The 26,608-nt window shown below is 44.1% G+C and overlaps 1 protein-coding gene across 1 annotated transcript in view; it reads right to left on the reverse strand.

Annotated features, from left to right (window-relative positions):
• Window positions 1-26,608, reverse strand: part of IL17REL (interleukin 17 receptor E like) — a 747,013-nt gene that overhangs the window by 437,462 nt on the left and 282,943 nt on the right. Inside the window, exon 3 of the mRNA XM_069629260.1 lies at window positions 8,669-8,818. Coding sequence (XP_069485361.1) covers window positions 8,669-8,818 — 150 coding nt within the window. The remainder of the gene's footprint in view (window positions 1-8,668; window positions 8,819-26,608) is intronic.

Raw genomic sequence — 26,608 nt, forward strand, 5'->3', positions numbered from 1 at the left:
AGTAAGGCAAATTCTGTACAGTACACCCTATGAAAGCGGGACTGCCGCTGACCCAAGATGTTACACTTATTCAGGAAATCCTGTACATCCAAATAGGCTGCCTGATACAGGATTTTAAGTAGGAATGGGACAGTGCTAATGGGCCTATAGTTAGAATGGACACAGGCATCCAGGGAAGTTTTATTTAATAGCAGAGAAATCCAGGCCTGCTTGAGTCATGGTGGCGTGTTGCATTTACTTCCTGGAAGGTAACAACTAAAGGACGTTTTCTGGTCCAAGTAGACATTTTAAAGTCTTATAAGTTCTATAAACGCACTCTCCAAATTCCGATATTGTCAAAACATTTCCTATTTTTCTAGTTGGTTAAGTGTCCAACACTCAGAGATCCTTTGGGGTAACAATGTTATATAAAATGCATTAGTCAACCAATAAATCAATAGATGGAGTTTCATGAGGAGATACTTCCGTGACTCGTAGAGTAGCTAGATCCTTAGGCATTAAATCCTATATGATTTTTCCATCATCTCTAAGATATCCTTTCCAAATGAAGTTAAGGTCCTTCATAAACCAGGCAAATCTCCCTTGGCTACATCAGAGCTTAAAATTGATTATATGAACCATTATTATTGAATAATTGTACCTTTTGTGTTAAAATTCAGCCATGCCCAGTAGACAATGATTATATTTTAATAAACATGTTAAGTTATTTGTCCCAACATGCTTGGCTATTGTTTACTGGGGCAGCCTTTATGTCATTGGGTAGGGGGCTTGCAGGGATGACTTGAATGCGCACGCCTGTGTGAAACTGATTGATCTGGATCTAGGCTTATCAATCTTCTGTTCATGGCTTTGCCCCAAATCAAGCCATTAACCAGCCCTGATTCTGTGTGATTTTATCTGCCCTAGAACTGACTGATAGTGCCATAGATGGGAAGAATGGATGAATTTGCAATCAATCAATACAAAAGTATGCTGGCAAAAGAGCCATAAAAGTACACGTAAATACAACAACATATGATAAATCATCACCCCAACGTATATAATACAGTCACAATTGCGCTTTGGGTGACCCAGTGAAAGAATGTTTTATAGTTTTTTTATTACAACAGTACAATGGACCTATTAAAAATAATCAAAATAGAATCAAAACAAATTTAAAAGTAAATAGGAAACATATAAATCACTAGAGCATTATGTAATGCATGGACCTATAAAAGACCCCAGGACGAGCGTCGCTCAGAAAGAGACAAGTAGCAGTGGGCGACAAATAGAGAAGATTTTGCAACCTCACCCGTGTCAACTGACTACAGCACTACCTCCAGTCAGTCCCAGACTCCTCCTTCTTAATAGCATGGCCCTGTGTATAAAACATGCAGTTGCAAAGATTACAGGCACATTGGCTCAGGAATCTTTCTGCCACTGCTATCTGACGAATCTCTGCCTCTCTCGCGATCGGCTTTAAATACTTTTTTCTCAGATTGGTAAATCCATTACAAATCAAGAAGACGTTTATAATTGTCTCATTTACAGCCTCACAAAGGGGACATACACTTGTATTTGTATTTGTTTTATTTGTATAGCGCATGCCAGGCCCAGGGGCAACCGGGCGCATATCTTAGTAGAACATTACATTACAGGTAGTGGAACATTACATTACAGTAGTAGACATATTAACATGGAAGTCCCAACAAGTACGCAGATTATACAGATGACATTACAAATCAAGGCAATAATCTGAGCGGAGCAGAACAGAGCTAGGTCCCAGAAGGCCCGTCGAGACAGAAGAGCGGTTGTTAGTGGGAAGTAGCTAACCAAAGCTTGACTTTGTGTTTGAATTGGTTAAAGGAGGGAAGCGTTCTAATCATGACAGTGTTCAGTGTTCCAGAGCTTGGCTGCCAGGACAGGGAAGCTAGCGCCCCCAGCAGAATGAAGCTTGAATCGGGGGATTGCAAGACCTTGGGTTTGTGCAGATCTGAGTGCACGTGCTGGAGTGTATTGAGTGAATCGCGAGGCTAGGTAAGAGGGGGCCTGGTGGTTACCACATTGTATGTGAGGGTCAGTGCTTTCAGGGAGATCCTTTGGGCAACTGAGAGCCAGTTGAGGTTCTTCCTAGTTTCTGAGATGTGGGCTGAACAGGGGATGTTAAGGGCTGCTCTAATGGCATTGTTTTGGGTCGTCTGAAGTTTGTTGAGATTACCCTGGTTAGTGCCTTGGTACAGTGCATTGCAGTAGTCCAACTTGGACATAACCAAGGTCCTGGCCAGGGTAATGCAGTTCTGGGCAGTAAGGAATGGGCAGCAGGCCGAGATTAGTTTGCAGGTTTATAACCAAAAAACAGAGGAGTCCAGAAATGTGATAAATTGCTTCTTTTATTAATCCAAGCAGGGATAGGTGCTGACCTAGGGGGTGATGAGAGGTGGAGCTACCAGATCTAGTCAGACCAATGCAATTATCTGCCCCCTGTACACTGTAATTATGCCTATACTGTACACCCAATCCCATTTCGCTTAAGAGCAAGAAAGTAGGGTGGGAGGGTGCCTGGTCCTGACAAAGTACCCATTAATTAATTTAAAACAGCCATGTGTTTGGGTGCTTTGCATAGCACACTGGTGTACTGATATCAAAACATCTTTAGAGTCCACCAAATCATGGCTCAAGCTCAGTTCATAATTATTTACATGAACGGAAACAAAGGCAATCCCTTAAATTATCAAAGAGATGGTCAGCCAACACGTGTTTCAACCCCAGAGGGTCTGTATCAAGGCAGATGGGAAAAGTAAAGGACCAAATTCTGTGTGGTTCACTATGGCCATTGGCAAGTATGTCTTCCAGTTTACAAGGTGGTCATTAGGCTGTTGCCTGTGCGTATGTTCGCTCCGTTAGGTGCAATGACTCAGGGAGTGTGGCCATTATATTGACAAAGGCACAGCTCAACTTCACTGACAAGGCCCAACCAAACTGAAAAACACAAGTCTGGGGTTGCTATTGGTACTCTTGTTCAGAAGAGAATTGCCTGGAATTTCAGTGCTGCACTGCCCTTGGGCAGGACAAAGACTGATATGTAGTGGAAATTTCTCTTCTTTGAAAGGATGGCGAGCTAAAGACTCTGGTTGAGACTCAAACCCGGGATATAGGCCGTTAGAGAGAAACTCCCAGAACCCCCCTTACTTATGCGTATTAGGTAGCTTTGGGTTTTCACCCTAAGTTACAAGGGTATTCCAGACATGCAACCCTTGCTCACTGTTCTTAGAGTGGCACAGCTCCACCTCACTGACGAGGCCCAACCAGGCCAAAGCACGTGTCTGTGGTTGCTGTTGGTACTCTTGTTCAGAAGAGAATCGCCTGACATTTCGGTACTGGACTGCCCTTGGGCAGGACAAAGACTGATATGTAGTGGACATTTCTCTTCCATGAAAGGATAGTGAGCTAAAGACTCTGGTTGAGACTCAAACCCTGGATATAGGCTGGTAGAGGGAAACTCCGTGAACCCCCCTTACTTATGCATACTACATAGCTTTGGGTGTACACCCTAGGTTACTAGGGTATTCCAGACGTGGAACCCTTGCTCACTGTTCTTAGAGAGGCACAGCTCCTCCTCACGGACGAGGCACAACCAGGCCAAAACACGTGTCTGGGGTCGCTGTTGGTACTCTTGTTCAGAAGAGAATTGCCTGGCATTTCGGTACTGGACTGCCCATGGGCAGGACAAAGATTGATATGTAGTGGATATGGCTCTTCTGTGAAAGGATGGTGAGCCAAAGATTCCGGTTCAGACTCAAACCTGGGATATAGGCTGGTAGAGGGAAACTCCGTGAACCCCCCTTACTTATGCATACTACATAGCTTTGGGTGTACACCCTAGGTTACTAGGGTATTCCAGACGTGGAACCCTTGCTCACTGTTCTTAGAGAGGCACAGCTCCTCCTCACGGACGAGGCACAACCAGGCCAAAACACGTGTCTGGGGTCGCTGTTGGTACTCTTGTTCAGAAGAGAATTGCCTGGCATTTCGGTACTGGACTGCCCATGGGCAGGACAAAGATTGATATGTAGTGGATATGGCTCTTCTGTGAAAGGATGGTGAGCCAAAGATTCCGGTTCAGACTCAAACCTGGGATATAGGCTGGTAGAGGGAAACTCCGTGAACCCCCCTTACTTATGCATACTACATAGCTTTGGGTGTACACCCTAGGTTACTAGGGTATTCCAGACGTGGAACCCTTGCTCACTGTTCTTAGAGAGGCACAGCTCCTCCTCACGGACGAGGCACAACCAGGCCAAAACACGTGTCTGGGGTCGCTGTTGGTACTCTTGTTCAGAAGAGAATTGCCTGGCATTTCGGTACTGGACTGGCCATGGGCAGGACAAAGATTGATATGTAGTGGATATGGCTCTTCTGTGAAAGGATGGTGAGCCAAAGATTCTGGTTGAGACTCAAACCTGGGATATAGGCTGGTAGAGAGAAACTTCCAGAACCCCCCTTACTTATGCATATTAAGTAGCTTTGGGTGTTCACCCTAAGTTACTAGGGTATTCCAGATGTGGAACCCTTGCTCACTGTTCTTTCAGAGGCACAGGTCCACCTCACTGACGCGGCCAACCAGGCCAAAACACGTGTCTGGGGTTGCTGTTGGTACTCTTGTTCAGGAGAGAATCGCCTGACATTTCGGTGCTGGACTGCCCATGGGCAGGACAAAGACTGATATGTAGTGGACATTTCTCTTCTGTGAAAGGATGGTGAGCTAAAGAGTCTGGTTGAGACTCAAACCCGGTGTAGGCTGGTATAAAGAAACTCCCAGAACCCCCTTACTTATACAATTTACCACGTCACCATATCCCTTTTTGTCTGACATTTCAATTCCCATATACTTGTAGTGCTGAATTTATTTTATTTATTTATGTATTATTTATTTATGTATTTATTTGTTTGTTTGTATTGGGCCGTAAGCCTGCAGGCATCAGGGTGCACACATAGAGTCAGAGACAGACATGTAGATGCTCTTTCAATCTAAGAGTTTGAGATGGCAAATTAACTTTGAGATCACTGATATGATAGCCCATATAACAAAACTAAAAGACTCTAGAGCTCTGGGACCTAATAGTCTTTCTGCAGTGGTGCTCAAGGGTGATTATGATTTATGGGCTTTGATTTCATATGATCTGTTTAAAAAGGTATGTTGTGAAAGATGCACCCCAGCTTCATGGAAACATGCAAATTTACATACCTGTGTTTAAAATTGGCGATCGATTACTCCCGGAAAACTATCGGTTATTATCACTTCTTGATACCAACGGGAAAGTGTTTACAGGGTTGTTTTAGAACATCTGCAGTTATGGGTTTCAGAACAGAATATCTTGACCCCATATCAGACAGGTTTTCGTAAAGGTTCTGGCACTACCCATAATATACGATTGCTAGATGCAGTGATGACGGAGGCTAAAGCCAAGAACAGGCCATCAGTTTATATCACTTTTATTGATTTCCACGCTGCTATTGACCAAATTAAGCAGGAACTTTTGTGGACGAAATTGGGTGCCCAGAATGGCTGCTGCATATTTTAGTTGCACTACATACAGGGACAACAGCGCAGATACGACTGGGTAATAATGGCTTGTTATCAGAAGAGATTGACATTAATAGTGGGGTAAAGCAGGGATGCAGACATGCAGCACTGCTTTTTAACCTTTATATTTCTGATCTCCCTTCTAGAATGAATGCTGTTGCTAAATGCCTTCCGACGAATGTGTCATGAACAGTTGCAGCCATGAAGGAAATGCATTGGCCTGTTACGCAACGCAACATGGGTTATCCATAAATTTGAACAAAACTAAATCAATGTTAGTTACATCATGCATGGTGAAAAAGCCCCCTTTGATTACCGAGTTTGGTCTCATTGAATATATTTTAAGTCGATTACTGTAGTCCACAGATGCCTGTTTGGGCAAGCACGACCTACCTTAAAGAATGGATTACATAGCATGTACACAGGCAATCACTAAGATCAGAGGCACTGGGTCTGTTTACATGCCAGCCCTACAAACGGACTAACTGCCTTGGTAGAGCTTTCCTGGTGATGGAACAGCCTACCAACATAGCTTAGACACAAATGAAACTATATAACATTCAGAAAATCTCTGAAAACACACTTATGTAAGTGAAGCCGGTGAACTCAATTATCTCGCCCTGTCTCTTAGGTAGACCTTACTATCTCGTATCTCCTTAATATCACTTTTCCTAATTTTTTCTGCAATAAAGGAGTGTCATACCTGCTCATGGATGGGGTTAACTATCGCTTTATCAGTAGATGGTCTTGTAAGATTAAGAATATGCCAGATTTTTAAGGGGATTTTTACTACTAATGGCACTAAACATGTTTTGCCATTGTGCAGTCTTTCCTGCTTGTTTCCATTGGTTTAACTAATTTTTAGATTGATTCTTTATTCTGTGTATTTCGTTATGGACATCTTTAGACATACACGCATTTCTCAATCTACGAATACACATTTGCAACCCTCGCTTATATTTATGAATTTCAATGTTGAAGGTACCCGCATATATTTTTTCTCCTAGTTTTTCTCTTTGAAGTACGAAGTAATGTAATCCCCCCACCCCCCTTTACTAGGGCTAGTGACATCTGCTGTCTCTACCACTTTTGTTGCTGGATGGGTAGGTTCTGCTTCATGAATTTGAGCCTCCGTTTTCCCGGCTCGTTTATACCTTTGTGCCTTCCCATAGGGTTTATTGTTGCGTAGGTTGTACGTCCTTTTCAATTGTGTTTTCCCTGGCATTCTACAACAATTTGGTTGCCGGTTTCAAAGTACGATCGGCTTTTCCGATAACCAAGTCTCTCTGAGAACAATGGTGCCCACACAGAAGATGACAGGGTGAAGTCACAAATTGCAGTTAACACTTACCTCGTCACTAACCTTAGGATTCCACAGGCCCACATCGCAGCGTAATCACGCAGCGTAATCACGGCTCAACTGCTTACTGCCTCCCCGCCAATAATGCCAATCGCATAGTGCACATCCCCTGCTTCGATTCCGGCAGGGTTTATATGCGCAATCCTGAAAGGCGCATGCACAAAAACACGCCAGCACCACAGCAATGGATTAAAATACTGCAGTTGCACCAAGGTATGTCTAAAGTTCCAACCACGCCAATCACTTAGCGCACTTTTGTTATCAAAAATGACGAGGCAGTGTAAAGATTGTTCAGATTCCTTAATATGCTAAACACTACCTTACTTATATTGTCTCAAAGGAGAGCCTCTGCAGATGTGAAAAAGTCACCATTAAGGTTGTTTATTTGAAGGTCTGAAGGAAGCTTTTCTTTGAGGATAATCTCCGGATGTGGGGCTCTTAATTTACATAGCTCTCTAAAAGAGATGGTGGTCTTGAGAATAGACACTTTGGATTCAAATGATTTTTTTTTTTAAATTTGAAATAACATTGCTCTGTGATTGGACCAATCAAAGGCGAGACAATTGTTAATCTTTATATTTTGGATCAGTGCAAAGCCTAAAAGGGAGCCTTTGTTTTGTCTGAAGGCCCTGATGGCTTATACAAACTTTAAATCTGACTAATTGAACCAAAGCTTCTTGAGAAGGTTATTGTCAAGATCACCAAAACTAAGTTTACAATCTCCAACTATAAAAGCGTTCTCTCTATATGCCAATGACTGATAATATACAATCCAGAAATGTCTATAGAAATTTGGTAGAGTGATTAGAAGCTTGATATAAAACCACTAAATGAATAGTAAACAAGTCATTATTAATAATCGTAGTGTTTAAGAGCTCACAATTGGAAATCTGAGTGAATCTTTAAGAAAGTAGTAACATGTGGATTCATAGGTAACACCTTGTCACCTCCTGCGGTGTCTGTGTTTGGTTTGGAAGGAGGAATAGCCTTCATGATTAGTCAGTATGGTCATGAAGGTAGAGGGGACAGAAAAGTATAGTCAACATACCCAAAGTCTGGAATAAACTGTCCACTGACATCAACATTTCTCCATTCACTTATCAGTTTCTGAAAAAAGCTGAAACACATGTTTCACTCCCATCTCCAAAGGGTAGCACACACCAGGCTGGATTTTGCTTTCAGTCAGGAGCAGCCCGTGGACTACAATCAATGCCAATTGATTCCCATCAATAAAAGCTATACTTAGAACAGGTAACTAAATCTGAATCCTTTACTTCCACACCCGAGTTTACCACTAGCATTTGAATTATGGGCCATGACACATATCTTTAGACAACAAAGATTGTGAGCTATAATAATTAATTAAGCAAGTTAAATATATATTCATGTTCAAACTTAAGTTTTCTTAATAAAACAAATATAGTTCTGCCGTATAACAATTACCCAGGTGGTTAAGTTATCCAGGCAAAGCTCTTGCTTCTAATATCGTGCACGTTTGGACTTTGCAAGTTTGTATTCTGGCATGCCAGAATTAACCCACCATCGTTCTGAGGTTGATAAAATGAGGACTGTTAAACTGGATAATGACATATGCTGTAATTGTAGAGCTTAGGAGCAGGACAGATCTGCCATGAAGAGAGCTATATTAAATCCTGATACTATGATTACAGATTTAATGTATAGTACACTATGTTTTAGACTTCTATCGACTAATGTAATTCATTAGGAAACATTTGAGGTCATACCATCCAGATGCAATGTCCCTTTGACACTCAGGTAAAGAGAGCATTGTCTTTTCGCTGTGCACTTCATAACTGTGGAGATCTTCATACTTTCCAATGCAGAAGGTGACAAAGTACCAGGTCTTTCCCGACAGAATTGATTGAAGAAATCAACTTTGAAAATAATAATATTGACATCATTATTAATGATAATAGTAATAAAAACAAACATAATGGTAATACTAATAATAATAATAATAATAATAATAATAGCATCACTAAAAATGAAAACAATAGTACATGCTTCTAATTCACTTTGAATTCTACAAGCACTTTAAATGGTAGATGAATTCTGTCACGTCTGTCAAACAAACTTTCATTCGTTGCAGACGTGTAATGTTCAGCTCTTGCTCTCCTCCATTTCCTTTAGTAATACAATGTGATTACAGCAATCTTGTGCATGCCTCTCATGAAGGGTAAGGGTAAAGTGAGTGTGGGATTTTACAATGACTGTATAAGGGACTGCATCCTCGAGTTTTAGTTTTGAGATGGCTAACCAGCTTCTGCCTCTGTCCTCTTCTACCATGCAATCATAGAGAGACGTTATTATGGGTGGGCAAAAGGGTCCCATGAAAGTGGTGGGGGCACCTGATGTCCAACTTGGGGTGTGGGGTGGCACTGCTTGGGGGGGGAGGGTGGCAGTTCATGGTGTGTGGCCAAGTCACGAGGCCAAAAAACATTGTGCATTCTTTCTTTCTTTCTCTCATTTAGAACAATATGTAGACACTGAAACGAACATATGCTTTGCTTGTGCATGTCTGTAGGCATATTAGACACACAGAAAAACAAGCATTGGCAATGCAAACAGTTTGGTCTTTTGTATAGGCATGGGAAAGACACTTGCCAGGAAATGCGTAGTGGTGGTAACTGACTATTGATGGTAGAAGTTGCAAAATGATCCGAGTACCTGGACATCTAATAGCAGCACTTGGCAAAGGCCAGATACTTGGTCTTTTTAACAAGTCTGCATAGTGCTTATAAATCGAGTGGTTGAAGCCAGACCTGTTTGACATTTTTATTACACCAGTAGCATGTTTCCAACTCAAATTAACTAATTGATTCTCAGAAGACTGCTTTGAAAAAAACACTTGCATGCACTTTGAGAGCAATGTTTGATGGAAATGCTTGAATAAAATGAGCTGAAAGAGTTCCCATGAGGAGGTGTTTTGGGTGAGGAGGGGCAGGAGCTGCAAGGGAATGGCCGTAGGGGCAGGGTCGGACTGGGACAAGAAATAGGCCCAGTCACCCAAAAAAAAAGTGGCCCACCCCTCGCCTAAAAATATTGAGCCCATCCCTCGCCTCACGACCCTTGACCTCTGATGACATCACCGGAAGTGATGTCAGTTGACCCCACCCCAAAGTGACATCCCAGGAAGCAAGGAAACACGACCTTTCACCCCTTGACAAAACAGGAAGTGGCATCAAATAGCATTGTCCCTAAGTACACTAAATCACTGTGAGTCCAAGCAGACATCCAAGGCCAAATGATAATATGTTATTTTCTAGCACTTAGGCTTAAGCTCTTCTTTTATAGAACAAATGTGCATACACACAAACTGTGTTGGTACTCTTTAATTGACCTAAGAAGGATGAAATACTTTTTGGAGAAAAAAAAAAGGGAAATAAAAAATATTTGTTTTTCTAATTTATTTTCTTCTAAACCGGCCCAGGCATGCCCAGAAACCGGCCTCCACTCCCCAGGGACGAATTCGTCTACAGGCTGAAAGGCAGAGGGGCCAATCCGACCCTGCATAGGGGTTAACATAGGAATGGACAGTCAATGGGTGGGCAAATGGCAAAACAACACTGTTAGGGAGAATTCTCAAGAATGGCTAATTTCCCTTACCTACTGAGTCCCTCCGGTAAGAGTGTGAGCCTTTTTTTCCCACTCTTGCATGTGTTTTGCTGTGTGTGTTTAACATTTTTGTGTTCATAGACTGTTGAGTCTCACCTACACCACAGGCATCATCTTTCTACTGTCTGTTACACAACACCTTCACTGCAGTGACACAGGGTTGTATTTTGGACTTCCCAACTCAGACTCCATTTTCTGGGACTGACTACTGTCTCCCAGAACATATAAAGTTGCCATGAATTTTATTAGCCTCTGTAAAACCAGAGACCCAGGTCAAACCATCTTACATGGAGTTCTGGAAAGGGTTAATGCTTATCCCTTTTTTTCTGTTTCTCTTGGAGCATTGTTTCGCTCCCTTTTCATCAAGGCTTGGCTGGTGGCAGTGGTAACTACCCTATTATTCCTACCGCGGTTATCTTAAATAACCTTGGTATTGTTTTAGGCTATCTTGGTAGCCTCAAACTTAAACCCGCTAGACCATATATGTTTTATTACGGTTCCGGCTGGGTTTATTCACCATTTCTTTTTGTAAAAGTCTTTCTCCTGTTTTACTCTGCGCTCCAAATCAGGTTTGATTCCTTTGTTCACCGTCTTTTCACTGGCTTCTACAAAGAAGTCCTCCTTAGGTGCCTGTGGTCTTGGGGGGGACAGGTTGTGAGGGACGGTTTTAGGACTCCCTGCACAGTGTCTCCTTGGAGACCCATGTCACACTCTGAAACGATTGGCTGTGTAGACTGTCCCAGCGGGACAGCCACCCTGCTGTGTGATTGACAGCCAGGCTGTATAAATGGGGGAATACTGCATAAAAAACAGGTCCCTGGATCTGGAAAGGCAGTCGCCACTGCAACAAAAGAACTGACGAGGAGCTGACGAAAGAGGACCCCTACCACAACCGAACCGCCCGGTGAAGCCCTGCTGAAAGTCCGAATCCTCGAACTCCAACGACAGAGAAGATCCTCCAGGAATCTTCTTCCCCATAGCTGGTGGGACCAACCAGTGCGCCCAAACTGCAAGCCAGGACTCCCTCCTCTGGTTGAATTTTCTGTACAGAGCTACAGTGGGCTGGATAGCCAGGAAGGACGGCCGCTGCTTGGGTTTTAAGGAGCGCACCTTTTATTTGTTGTTTTGCTCTGCTGCTGGTTTCTTCCCTGGGCAGTGCAGGACCCTCCAGTCTTCCTAGTTCATGTCAGTCCGACAGTCGCTTCAGGAACCGTGAGCCTGCAGGAAATACCAGGAACGTCCGCCTCAGCTACAGCTTCTTCTCCATTTAAAGTTACTGTGCCAATCCGGTTGTGCGTTTCGTTCAGCCGCGGTGAAGGTGTGTGAAACCTTTCGCCAATTCAAAGGCTTGTCCTTCTCTTCTCTTTAAACTAATGTTTCTGCCGACCAACTTCATCTGGAACTCTTGGCAAAGACTTAACCGCAAACTACCCTGAACTGTGTGATCTTGAGCAAAAGACTTTTGTCCTATTGACTTTGGCCCTAAGCCTATTTGATTTGATTTGATCACTGTAGTTCCTCTTTCTAGATTGCTCTGCTTACTTACCTGTTGGTGCTGCTCAATTTTAGCCTAACTTTGTTTTTCCCTCCCTTTTTAAATTGCTGGAGTGCCATGTTGCTCACACTTCGTTTTGAGTTTAAATTTGTCCAGAATCTATTGGGAGTGGTGTGGTGTATTGGTAACGTGATTTTTCAACTGCTTTACTTTAGTGAAATTTTATACAACTGATGTGTAAATAAATGTATATTCTTTTACTCAGAAACCTTGAGTCAGTGTTTGTTTGAATCATAGTAATTGCTGTCCTGTGAAACTATGAGAGACTGCTCACTTACTCTTGAGATAAGTCTGGCTGCTCAGCCATCGCTACCACTTTTACTGTGTAGTACAGGCTTGTACCAAAGGTGAATTTGTGGTTCCATGTGATATAATCACGGCAAAAATTGCTATGGTAACAAAATATCGTGGCAAAAATGCCACCGTTTTTGCACCGCAGTACATGTAAAACATGCGGTGGACACCCCTGCAACCCCCAGACCCATTATACCATTTAAGGGGAGCGGGGGACACCCTTGCAACCCCCACTCCCCTTAAATGGTATAATGGGGCACACTTTTACTGGGTCAAATGGCAGCATTTTTGCTGTGATATTTTTTTACCGCAACATTTTTGCCGCAATTATATTACCCGATACCGAATTTGTACTGTCACTTGTAGTCCTAATTGTGTGCGGTGTTCCCAAAGGGTACTGCATTTAATTCTGCCTAACAAACACCCTTCAAGCTTTGTGTCCCTTCTCAGATGCCATTTCTCCCTATCTGCAATAGTTTGGGCTTATAGGTGAATCTGCCACTAATAGCCCAAACTAATGAGATGATTCATTTCTCCCTCCCGGACCGCGCAGCCATTCCACATGGCTACCAATCAGTTTGCTGATTGGATATGTGCTGCTCACTGCTGGCACCAGAGGGGGGAAGAATTGGCAATGCCAACAGTTTGGGCTTTTGTGTAGGTATATGAAATGTACTTGCCAGGCACTGCTGCAGTGGTATTAACTGGCTATTGATGGTAGCAGGTGCAAAATGGTGCAAGTGCCTGGGAATCTAATAGCAGTGCCTGCAAATCCCTAATACTTATAGACAAGACAAAACTGTTGGCATTCCCAATGCTTGTTTTTAACAGGCCTTCAGTGAAGGAAACACATTGTGCTTATTCATCGAGTGGCTGAAGGCGGACCTGGTTAAGCCATTTGTATTACACTAGTAGCGTGTTTATTACTCCAATTAAGCCATTCAATCTCAGAAGACAGCTTTGATAAAACACTGGCAGGTGTTTAGGGTGGAACATTTGATGGTAATGCTTTGTTAAAGTGAGTAAAATTGTTCCCATGGTGTTTTGGGCAGGGAGGGGCAGGAAGTGGGTGGGAATGGCCTTAGGGATAAGCATGACCATGTACAGTCAATTTGGTTGACAATAACCAAACAACTCCTACAAGCTTTGTATCCCTCCTCATATGCCATTTCTCTCTCTGCGGTAGTTTTGGCTCATAGGTGGTGCTAAAGGATTATTGACATTTAATTTCTCATATTATCTGATGGCCCCACCCTTCATTGCAGTGAGCCAATCATTTGTCACTGTTCTCTCTGACTTCTCTGACTGCTGGGTGTGACCGTGTGTGTGTGAAAGCAAGTGAGGTTAACTGCATAGGCGTCAGAGTCAAGCAGCACAAGGGCCCATGCTTTATTTTTTTATTTGTATTTATTGTTTATTTATAATGCACCTATACACAAGTGTTTCAGGGCGCAGCAAGACAGGGGGGGACAGGGAGGACAAAAACAGGAATTGAGATTGCACAAATGCAGTAACAAGAAGTGCAGGGGAGAGGAGTGGGGGGGTTGCAGGTCAGGGCTGGCGAGCCTGTGAGGAGATGAGGGCCAGGGGGAGCCCGGTGGAAGAGCCAGGGAAGGGCATAGAAGACAGGGGAAAGAGGGGTCAAGAGTTAAGTGTGAGGTAAGAGGCTGAAAGGGCTAGAAGGGTGCAGGCACAGCCATGATTGTGCCTGGGGAGGGGCCCGGAGGGCAAGTGCATTGGGTGGGTGGAAACCAAGGGGGACCAAGGCAGGAGTAGACTGGACTCGGGGGTGCCTGGTGCCCTGTATGACTCAGTAGGAACCAGGCAGGGAGTTAGTCAGTGGCAGAAGGGGAAATTAGCAGGAATGGGGAAGAGGGAAGGAAGAAAAGTAAGGTCTTGGGAAGTTTCTGGAACTTCATGAGATCCAGCTCAAGTCTGAGAGGGGCAGGGATGCCATTCCAGATGGAGGCATCTGCAGAGGATGGAGATCTACCCCCACTTTCTGCTTAGAGAAGCGTCAGATCTGCACGGAGTTGGAGCTATAAGAACAAAGGGGTCTAGCAGGGAGGTATTTGGGGGAGAGAGTTGGATGTAACATGGTCCCAGGCCCCTGAAAGCCTTGTGTATGAAGCAGAGGGTCTTGAACTTGATTGTCGCAGCAACTCAGAACTAGTGGAGAGATTATAGGGCTGGAGAGATGCAGTCCCTTGGCTTGAGGCTAAGGATAGGTCTTGCAGTACTGTTCTGGATTAGTTGAAGGGAGCAAAAGGAGGAGTTAGGCAGATTGAGGAAGAGGCTTTTGCAGTAGTCCAGCTTGGAGATAACCAGAGCTCTGGTATGGTATGATATGGTATGGTATTGTTTATTTATAAAGCAACTATACACAGACAAGTGTTTCAAAGCGCTCAAGGGGGGTGAGAACACAGCAAAGAAACAACAGTCGCTCAGAGCCCTTACATTTCTGAAGCGATAATGGTCTGCACAGGCAGATTAAGTGAAATATGGTACATTTAACAGTTAAGGTACAACAAATAGGCCTGACGGCGATTCTGCAGTTTTTTCAAGTGCACATTAAAGGGTGAGACAAGGAAGGACAGAATGATCTACAGGCAGAGCGTAACTGCAGAGAGGACGAGGGAGGGGTAAGGGGACCAAGTGCACCCAGTAAGTAGAGAAGATCTCATTATTTATTGCAAGTGCAGTGAGTGGGAGGGGTGCAGGGCCCAGAGGCAAGTGTAGAAGGACTGTGCCTGGGACCTGGGAGACTCTGGGGTACACCAGACGGCCAGTCAGTGAGCTGTATGGAAAGGAGGGAGAGAGGGAAGAGCCGAGAGCTAGGTTAGCAGGGTGAGAGAGAAGAAAGAAAGGAAGAGGAGAGGAGGATGGTCTTGAGGAATTTATCACGCTCAAGATGGAGGGTGGGAGGGCGGCTGTTCCATAGGGAAGCTCCTGCTGAGGAAAGGGATCTCCTTCCAAATCTCTGCTTGGAGAACCTGCTCACTCGCAGAAGGTTGGAGGTAGAAGGTAAGTAGGTCCCAGGCCCCACAAAGCCTTGTGGACAATGCAGAGGGTCTTGAATTTGATCCTTGCAGCCAGAAAGAGTCAATGGAGGGATTTCAGTGCCGGAGAGATGCAGTCCCTGGGCATAAGGCCAAGTATAAGTATTGCGTTTCTGTTCTGGATGAGTTGCAGAGGGCGCAGGGCAGAAGCAGGGAGGTTAAGGAAGAGGCTGTTGCAGTAGTCTAGCCTAGAGAGAACCAGGGCTCTGGAGACATTAAGTTTCTGAAGGGAAGATGAGGAAAGGGAGACTGCCCCTGAGGAGGTGCAGCTGAAAGTGGGCCTTCTTGGCGAGGTCTGTGAAGTGAGTAGAGAAGGAGAGACAGGAGTCAAAGATGACATTGAGTTTTTTTGCCTCACAGGAGGGTGGGGGGAGTGGGCCCATGAAGGGTGGCCAGAGATTTGGAGTGAAGGATGGAGCAGGGGTCCCAATGAGAAGGATCTCAGTCTTACTGGCATTAAGGCAGAGATCGGTAGAGGTGCACCATGCCTGAATAGCAGAAAGACAGTCAGGAATGAGCAAGTGGAGGAGGGAAGCTTTAACGAGAGCTGTGTGTTGACCGCATAACACTGGAAATTAGGAGAACAGGTGGCAATCAAATGGGCTAGATCGGCAAGGTAGATGTTGAATAGCCAGGTGAGAGGATGGAGACCTGAGGGACACCACACGTGGAGAGTGAGATGGTAGAGAGAAAAGGGCCCAGTTGAACCTGGGAGGGTTGGTCGGAGAGGATGGAGGTCAGCCAGGCCAGAACCAGGTCAATGATGCCTAGGGTATAACAGAGCCGAATTATCAGGGTGGCATGTTTGATCGAATCAAAGGCAGAGGAAAGGTAAAGAAGGATGAGAACGTCAAGGAGCATTGGCTAGGACCCGAAAGCATAGTTTTGCAAATATATCTGCGTTTTCTTTTTTGAAAAGTGTCATAATGTAGGTACAAAAATAGCAATATACCTTTGGGGATTTAGGTATAGCCTGTGGCCATGCGCAGTGGCCAGATTATCCGGACCATGGCCGCCATGACCCGGACAATCTGGCTACTGACAATGACCACGAGTGACCGGCAATGGCGTTAAAATGGGCTTGGCCACCAGGGACCGGCTATGTGGTAAAGGTTTTCAAAATCGGGATAGGTTTGAATGGGAAAAATAATTCTGATTGTGGCTAAAGCCCAAAGTACTGGAGAAGATTACAGCAAACATTCACAAGGAGCATCAGCAAGGACCTCAAAGCATGGTTTTGCAAATCTGTCCTGTGTTTTATTTTTTCTAAAATGTCAACATTTAACATGGTAATATAACTTTGGTGATGTCATCAATGACATTTGTGATGTCATCGTTGATATCCTGGTTGTTAGTCTTTGCAGTACATGGTGGCAACATGAGTTATGGTTGCTTAGTTTACCATAACTGTTGAAAATCTGGGGATTTTTGGTTTTACTTGTAACCATAACGTCCCTTTAACAAAGCTTTTCTTACTGAATATATATACATTTATAAATCATAGAACCATGATTGGACAATCCCTTCATTTTGGACTGTCATCCTGTGTTATTTGGGTCACTACTGGTTAATCTTCATACCCCTCTTAAGAGCATAGCCGTCCCTTGGCACACATTACAACAAAAGGCAAAGGCGCTATATCTCTGGGCTGTTCCTGTTTTACCTTTATGATTGAAGCCAGATTGAAATATTTGGCTCTGTTAAGCATTGAGTCTTGAATTGTACAAGAGATGGAATTTTCTGAAATAATTAATGATTTTGCAATATGCAAATCTAGATGGAAATATATAGTTTAATCAGGCAGTGTTCCATGCACATAAACATTGGGCAGCTGAGCGCATATATTCACTGGGTGCTTCTCATTTAATTATTTCTATGATTATTTGTCTGCTGTATGGGCATGGATTGAAATGCTAAAAGAATGTTGATGCTTGTTACATGCATTTTTGTTTTCTCTGCTGCCTAGTCATGTGATATTTTTCCAAGGGCATTTACTTTGGACACATTGATACATAAATAAATGGTCAGGTTGAACTCTTAGGTTATAATTCTATTAAATAGAGACTTGTGGAGTTCGGCAGTCGAGTTGGGCAGTCACTGCAGTCCTAACTAAGTCTGCTCTCACAGTTTTCTGCTGTGGTGGTGTGTCCAGAAGGAGTGCTTCACCTACATCAGCTGACCCACAGCGCGGAGCGCGGCAGCTGAGATCAACAGTCGAGTTGGGCAGTCAATACAGTCCTAACTAAGTCTGTTCTCACTGTTTTCTGCTGTGGAGGTGTGTCCAGAAGGAGTGCTTCACCTACATCAGCCGACCCACAGGCAGCAGAGTTTGGCAGCTCGAGTTGGGAAGTCAATGCAGTCCTAACTAAGTCTGCACTCACTGTTTTCTGCTATGAAGGTGTGTCCAGAAGGAGTGCATCACCTACATCAGCCGACCCACAGCGCGGAGCGCTGGCAGCGGAGTTCGGCAGTCGATTTGGGCAGTCACTGCAATCCTAATTAAGTCTGCTCTCACAGTTTTCTGCTGTGGAGGTGTGTCCAGAAGGAGTGCTTCACCTACATCAGCCAATCCAGAGCGTGGAGCGCGGCAGCGGAGTTCGGCAGTCAAGTTGGGCAGTCACGGCAGTCCTAACTAAGTCTGCGCTCACAGTTTTCTGCTGTGGAGGTGTGTCCAGAAGGAGTGCTTCACCTATATCATCTGACCCACAGCACGGAGCACGGCAGCGGAGTTCGGCAGTGGAGTTGGGCAGTCACTGCAGTCTGTGCAGGCTGGAAAGGCTGAAAAGGACACTTATCCATGAAGAAAAGGGTTCTGAGTACCCCTAATCTCCAACGGAAATGGATGAGGGTCGCCTATTACGAAGTTCCAAACTGCAAGAAGAGGAGAGAGGACTGACTTCACCAATGAACCATGGTAGGCCAGAAACTGTGGGTTGTCAGCCTGATGAGAGGAGAGGGGTGGCGAAAATGGTGAAGGTACAGGTGGAAGTTAGGTCTCATTACATCTGTGTGACGCTGTGCTCGGTTCCATCTTCACTCCCACCCCCACCTTCACCTGCGAGAGCCCCCCTACCCTTCCGTACTCCCTTGGCAACCACTCCTCTCTCATCTCGCAACCTCCTTAATTCACGGGACTCTGAGACGCCCTATTCACCTACCAGAGTGGGTGCTTCTCCTATCACTGGGCAGGGCGGCGTTGCTGAGAAGTCGATCAAGAAGCCCACACCCACTCACTAATGAGGAGGAGCCATGACTCGAGGGATCGGTCACCGAAGCTGGCTCTCCTCCAAAGACCGGGTCCCCCGAGACCGGGTTGCAGTGGGCATTGAATAATTCTCACCGAGCGGAGCCCAGTGTTACTCAGTGGCCGGGACTGCTGAGGCCCCCTTGAATTGCAATGTGTTGGTTAGCGCATTGATACATGCCCCTAACATCTCAGCACGTCCCACGATCGTCACCCCAAACAGAAGGACACCAGAACACAATTGATCAGTCTCAGGAATTGAGACTACGGGAGAAACCAGCAATGTTGTTTTCATTGACTCTGAAGAGCCTTATTGTGAAGAGGCAAGAGAGACAAGAGAAAGCGGTGTAGGGGTTAAGGTCGCCCCAAAACCACCTTGCATAAGCGGAGTGCTTGGCTCAATAGGTAGTCACCTCGTGCCCGCAGAGGGCAGCCTAGCCCATGTGGAGAATCTAAGTCCTGCAAATGCAACGGTTCCTCTTAAGTTGAAGAAACAGGGGCAAAAGGCAAAAAAACCTTTAGTAATGCGCAAAAACAAAAAGAACCTGGGGAATGCAAAATCTAGCGTAACACCGAGCAAGATTGAGTCCCAAAAAGCAAAAAGTCAGACAAGGAGCACAGACCCACAGATCCACAACAAGCGAATTTACAGGAAAATTCAACCGGCAATCAAATCTAAAGGGCCACTGCTCTCCAAAAGTTTGATAACCTACTTTTTGAAACACAAGGCCACCGCTGAGGAGTCCTTTAAGTAGTTGTTTCATGAAATATCAGATGCAGACCTCCTTGAAGGGTAGGAGAGATCTTGAACAGTAAGATCCACCCACCTCCAGGCCCATCTAAGACTAAGACCCTTGAGCTTAAAATAATAGCCATGAGAGACCAAGAGATCGGGTTACCAGAGAAACCCTACAGAAACCTCAAGGGACTCCAAGACCCTCATAAAACCACCCAAAGTCCGGGATCGACTCCCCTCAGTGACCAAGGGAGGGCTTGTACCATGCTGAACCTACAAGAGGCCAAAAGAGGGAAAACGGACGGGAAACCAGAAGAAGAACCACATAGGAGGACTAGCAACAGTAAACTCCCTCCACCTAAGGGGGAAGTAAGATGCAACATAACTCCAGAGATGGCCTGGGTTCACGAATCAGACAATGAGAGGCAAGCTTTAAAGGAGACCACCTGGAACAACATTACGGAATTCCCGATCCCGGGAGCTAACCCAGCACCTACGAAGGTTTGTCCCTAGACAGAGGCGAACGACACGCCTACACTACCAACAGAGAAAGTGACGATGAGGGAACCCGATATACCCATACATGAGAAATATCCACCGGCTGGTCATCATCCAGAGAACACTGTAAAACCATTGGACCCTGTAATCTCTAGCATCTCCAGTACGGACTTATATTACCGTTTTAAAATAAGGCTAAGTTCCGAAGCCTGTGGCGTTCACACGTGTCAGGGATAGGAGGTCTTGAGAAATATTGGAAAACAAAACAAACAACCCCTCTAAGAAACCAGGCCTACTCTCATTCATGTCCACAGTGACGATTGCTCTGGCTCCCTTTTCAAAAATATATGAATCTATCAACGATGCAATGAAGGACAACACAACCCTAATTGCCATAATGCACATCTTTTTAGAGGGATACATCATAGCTCTGGACAAGTTGCATCATATAGCGAGCAAACAACATCTTCAAGTAAAAAGGGGATGCCAGACAATGGAGAGGGATCCTCATGTGGTTAAACAATGCCCCACACTGGGAGATAATAAACAAGGGGTCGCAATCGACCTAACGTCCGACTGGACTGAAGACTTCAGTGATGCCCCCCCCAAAAGAAAGACAAGTTTCTTATACAACAGAGCCTCAATTGGAAGGGACTAAAGAGGCTGAAGATCCTCCAACGTTAATACCACTTCCGATACCCAGCCTAACAAGGGGACAGAATGGGAGCGTCCATCAAAAAATAACAAGAGAAATAACAGAAATATCATCGGACCCGCCCCCAAATGTCAGAAACCCTACGAGTTCGAACAATGAGAAGGGAAATAAAGATGATCTAACCTTCTTCAATAAAAGCAATGGTGGAAAGACCCAGGTGGAACCACCAAAAAAAAGGTGCAAAGTAGCGAGAAGGCAACCGTGAGCCCAAAACACACTGGCACAAATCAGGAGACAACAATCTCAACTCAAGTTAGACCGAGAAGGACCCTTTAAGTGAGAACTGTCCTCCACGTCTCAAATCGGAACTTGTTGGAGCAAACCTCACTGGAAAACCAAAACCACACAGCCCTCAATCGACATATTAGAAGAATCCACTGGCCTTATAGACCTATCGCAATACTGAGGGGAAAATTCAGAGTCGGACCTTCCTCCTGTAAACGAGAATGGAGAAGACATCTAGAGTTCAGCTCTGAAACAAACCAATGAGATGTCTGATGCAAAGAAATTAAGTGAGTCCTGTCCAAGCTTTTTAACTCTGTTGGATAAAAGGAGGAGGACTACTGAATTCACTTAAAACAATAGCGCATGTTTTCCGACCAAACAACCACGAAAAAAAATGGAAACAACAGTAACTCTCCGAATAGAGTGAGCAAAACTCCCATTAGATACAAACAACTACGAAAACCTAGAGAGAAATCGCCAACTCGATCAACGACCGGTACATCTGTCAAAAAGAAGAGGAAATCCAGCAAACATGGTGAAGAAGACGATCAAACTTACAAAAAGAGAGAACCCAAATCGCCAGTTCAGAGAAGAAAAGATTTAACAAACTCCAGTGCCCCAAATACGCAGACCTCAAAACAAGAAAGTAAGCAAACCTTTAAGTTAGAAAGTTTACTAGTTAAAGGAGAAAAGCTGATCCTCAATAGAAAGACCATAATGCAGATCCTCCACTGTGTACCATCACTACGTCAAGTGTCTACGGACGACCTAAAGGTTGTGGAATTCAGAATAAAACATTGCCTGGACAAGGTCTTCCTACACATCCCATCCTTGATACTGCAGGGAATGATGATGGATGCCACAGAAAACGTGCATATCCTCTGATTCAACCTAACACTGGTGGAACATCAGAAAAGTCGACAATCTTCCTTTAACAAAATCAAAAGCCCTTTCTCCAAATGTGAACTTAAGATCGGTCTACATCCAACAGGGAAGATGCCAGGAAAATCTCCAACTACAACAAATCATGAAGACCCGTTAGATGTAGGTAGGATCCCCAAAGGCCTGAGAACAACTTTGAATGTAAAATTTGACATATATACCTCACAACGTGAACTAACACTAGTTGGCGACTAACAGGTCACCTGCCAACCTAGAGAACAAGAGAAAGATTGGTCATGGATCACATCAGCCTTAGCTGGAAAACAAGAATAGCCACTCATGATGGAGAGCCAACAGATCAAGGCACCAGGCGAGAATTTCCTAGCACAACCATACCCCACAACACAGGATTTTAAACTTGCATCATGGAATACTAGGGGTTTTAACCATCTAACTAGAGCAAGCAATGTCAACTTGGGAGCATATGATCTAATATGCCTCCAGGAAACGTGGCTGTTGAGCCCGCCATACCTGGATGGATACAAAGTAACAGTCGCACCAGCAGCCAAAAGGGAAAAAGGTTGTCCGTTCTCAGGCTCATTGATTGCTCTAAAAGCAGGCTCAGGAATATCCCTACAGAAGATCCTCCTCTCTGACCTTCACTGTCTAGCGATATTGGTTAGCTGGAACAGTGAAACTGATAGCGAGAACCCAAGGAATCTGGGTAATACGGTTATCATAACCTGCTACTGGAACCCTCTTGCCATAACAAATAGAAATTTTACAAAGCCCATTTCCAAAATAATGGACACCGCCTGGACAACCAATGACATTACCCATGGTGCTATGTGGAGACTTGAACGCTATTTGTGAGTCCCCTTCGAGGAATGGGAATTAAAAACCAACAAACGGTTCACGGAAGCACAGAGGAAGGCTCTGGCTCAGAGTCATGCGAGAGTGGGACATGCATCAGTTGAAAGTAAAAGAGTCAACTAGCCTAAATAAAATCCCAACCTGGGAAACAGGGTCCCAGATGGCAGACTTGGACCATATTTTTGTGTCAAAAGAACTGCTACCAACTTTGAAAGGATAAAAGGTCACCAGAACTACAAACAGTGATCATAATCTACTTACTATGACACTTTCCCTCCCGAAAAAACGACTATTTGAATTTGCGATGACAGAAGTTACTGTGAATAACAGTAGAAACTGGCTGAGTTTTAAACCTAGAGACATTGAAAGCTTAACAAAAAACTATATAAGTACCAAAGAACGAGATGACTCCAACAGACCCTCAATAGATTACAGACCACTCTTAGATCCATTTAATAGTAAGAACTGTGGGTCCAACAAGTCTAGAAGGACCGGACCCCACATGTACATCCCAGTCCTGGTAGAGAAGAGGAGGTATGTGAGGCGCTTAAAGAGAGCTGCAGCACTATTATATCAAGAAGAGCTTAAAAACGAAGCAGCTAAAGTATGTAAGCACTATAAATCTTGGATCACTGCTTGGAGACATACGTTCCTTCAACAAGATGCTGAGCAAATGCTGAGAACCCTCGGTGGGAAAAAATCAAAAGATTTCTGGGCTTTGATAAAACCAGTGTCAAACGGCTGGGACGATCCGCAACAAAACCCTGTAAGCGAAGAAACTTGGAAAGACCATTTCTTAAACCTTTACAGGGGACAAGCCAAGATAGCCCACAGTAATATACTGATGAGTAAAGCAAAGACCTGGCCATTTACTTAAGAGGTGGAAAAGATTGTGGTAAAGACCAGGAGACTAAATCCAACGAGAGCTCCGTGCCCGGATGGGCTCACGAACAAATTTCTGAAAGAACATCCAACAGAGTGGGCTCTCTTTATCCAAGCAGTACTGAAGAATATCTGCATACAAAGGTCAATTCTCGAATCCTGGACAATGGGGACAATCGTGCCTATTTTCAAAAATAGGGGCAAGGAGGACCCAAAAAGTTATAGGCCAATCGCATTACTTGATGTGATTTGTAACATTTTTGGGTCTTTCCTTCTGAAGAAATTCAACGGCTGGATTAAAGAGTCTGATTCAAGCGACCCACTTCAAAGTGGGTTTGTTAAATCCATTGGAACCTCAATAAACATCCTGTTATTGAAAATCCTGAAAAACAAGTCACACCAAGGCAAAGGAAAGATCTTTATCGCATTTGTAGATCTTGTGCAAGCCTTTGACTGGGTGGATCGCAACATGTTGTGGGCAAAACTGGAGGAAAGAAGATGTCCGGAAGAAGTGATGGAGCCTTTAGTTGCTTTACACACAGACAATAAGATAAAGGTCTGCCTAAACCGTGCCAGCCTACTATGCGCTGCCCTCCCAACATCTCAAGGAGTAAAGCAGGGATGTCCGTTAGCCCTGGCAATCTTTATTTCTTCTTTATTTCTGACATTCAACGGTTCGAAGTCAATCTGAAATCATTTCCATCAACCATCGGGGAAGAGAAGGACTAGATATACTGCTATATGCTGATGACCTTGTCCTGATTGATCAGACCAAAATAGGACTACAAAGACAGCTTCACAGTCTACAGAGATACGAAAAACTCAACAAGCTGGAGATAAACCAAGCAAGAACTAAAATAATGTCCTTTCAAAACGGGTACTGAAAGAGAGAACCTTTCACATGGACTCTGGGTCACCAAAACATTGAAAATATGGAATCATTCAAACATTTGGGCGTCATCATGAGCAATAGCGTGGTGGAGACTCATCAACAAGAAGTTTTACTAAGGAAGGCAAATATTCTAGCAGCCCAGGAAAAATTGCTTGATAAAAAAATGGCTGTTTCTCTCTAATGGCTGTCATTAAGTTCTATAAAGGCAAGATTGTTGCCACTCTCACATATGGTGCGGAGACAACCCCAGACATGCCTCAGAAACTAGAATCCATTGTCTGGAAAAAAATCCAAAATCCGCCAAAAGCAACTCCAATCTCTATAATTCGTAGAGAACTGAGCCTTCCGTCACTACAGGCAACAATGGAATGGAAAGGCCTAGCACCATTCAGGAAATCATCACTACCTGGTACTCCAAAGCCATTGAAACTGCTGTACCAAGAGACGCTTAAAGGAGCATGCCTAATGGTGGCTCGGTAGGCGAACCATAACAGAAGGAAGCTGGAGGAACTGGCCTGTACCGAAGACGATCTCAGGGCAAACCTGATGAGAGTAAAGAGAAAAATCTTTGAACTGGACAGGATTGCTACTGAAGAGAAGGTGGGGGCCTGCAAACTCCTAGGAGGCTTACCACTCAACATCGGAAAACTTAATCAACCACAGGCTTACCTCGTAAAATTCCCAAACAGAATATACAGGGAAACCTTTATGAGGATGCATTTCAATCAGATTCTGCCAAAGTCAGTCCGTGGAGCCAGTCTAACCAACACATGCAGATTCTGCCAAATTCCTCAGCAAACTGAAACAATCAAGCATGTAATGATATCATGTCCTGGGCTGATTGCGCAGCGTGATCTTCTCCTTGTACCCTTGATGTGTAAATACACTACAATGGATGAGGAGAGTAAATGGATGGCTCTGATCAACGGCGATAGCACAGCCTGGGTCACTGCTGTGGTCTCATTTGTAAAGAAGTTATTTCCAGCAGAGTAACACCCAATCTCGATGAAAAATGACGTTTTTTGTTCTTTTCTAGCCTCTCAGATGAAAAACCAACTACAAAACAGAAACTCGCAAGGACGGTTGACGCTGCAATCCATAACTTGTGATAGAAGGAGCGATCTAGACTTGAAGGAGAAGGCCCAACTGCCCTAAGCAACCATCTCTCTACCCTTAATGGAGGGACCGGACAGATCAAGGGCAAATCTAATATTCTAAACACAAAAGGAACTTAAATGAACTGAAATGAAATAGGGATAAAGATGTGCTTGCGGAAGGGATTACTGTTAAATTGAAGAAAAAAAATGCAATGCAATTAAATCAATTAAAAAAAGATACATGCTAATTCTCCTTTTCTTTCTTTCAAAATCAAAATATTATTAAGTGAAAATGTCTTCAGTATAGAACCATCTTGGCAAACAGGTCACAGAGATGTGTAATGTTTATATTTTATCAATTAGACAATCAATTTAAGCCTAGACAAGTTTCTGTTGAATTTGACTTGAAGTATGTAATCTCTTCATTTTTTGGACTGGGAGGTAACATCGGTTTCGGGTCTGCGAGGGTGCAGAGGGGGGTGACATGGTTTTCAGGGTGGGAGGAGGGCATACGTGTCGGGCGGGGGCAAGGCTGTCTGTGCTCAGGGCCCCAGAAACTGTTAAAATGGCCCTGCAACAATTTGTACGTGTCAGTCAGTATGTTCAGTAAGAAATACGGTAATTAACTGCAATGTTCCCTTCAATTTAAGCCATACATTGCCTATATCTTTTAGTAAGTATATTGGATAATATTTTATATCCTTAAAATGCCCTTATTGTAACCCCTTCCCACTTCATTTCTAATAAAGGTCCAGTATTGCATGCAAAACAAATGATTCAGGAAGTAGGGATATTTTGATAAATTGGGGCATCTGTGTTCATGAGATTTACAAATAATATGTCTCGATTCAGGTAAGATACTTCTTGCCATTGAGCACTTGTTTTCGTTATTGGTGTGCAATCTGCAGTCATAGACTAGAATACCAGCAGGGCTAAACCTGCCCTTCATCACAGAGGTATATACATTCAGTGTTTTGCTATAGGCTAATAAGTACTTGTTTTTAATTGTGTGGGCATACGTACAAAGCTCATGTCAGCCTCCCCCCCCCCAAAACGGAACACTCCAGTATTCTGCTCATCAACAAATACCAACTTTA

This window comes from Ambystoma mexicanum, chromosome 12 (genome assembly GCF_040938575.1).
Source record: "Ambystoma mexicanum isolate Mex_15411 chromosome 12, UKY_AmexF1_1, whole genome shotgun sequence".
In the NCBI taxonomy this organism is placed as follows: Eukaryota; Metazoa; Chordata; class Amphibia; order Caudata; family Ambystomatidae; genus Ambystoma; species Ambystoma mexicanum.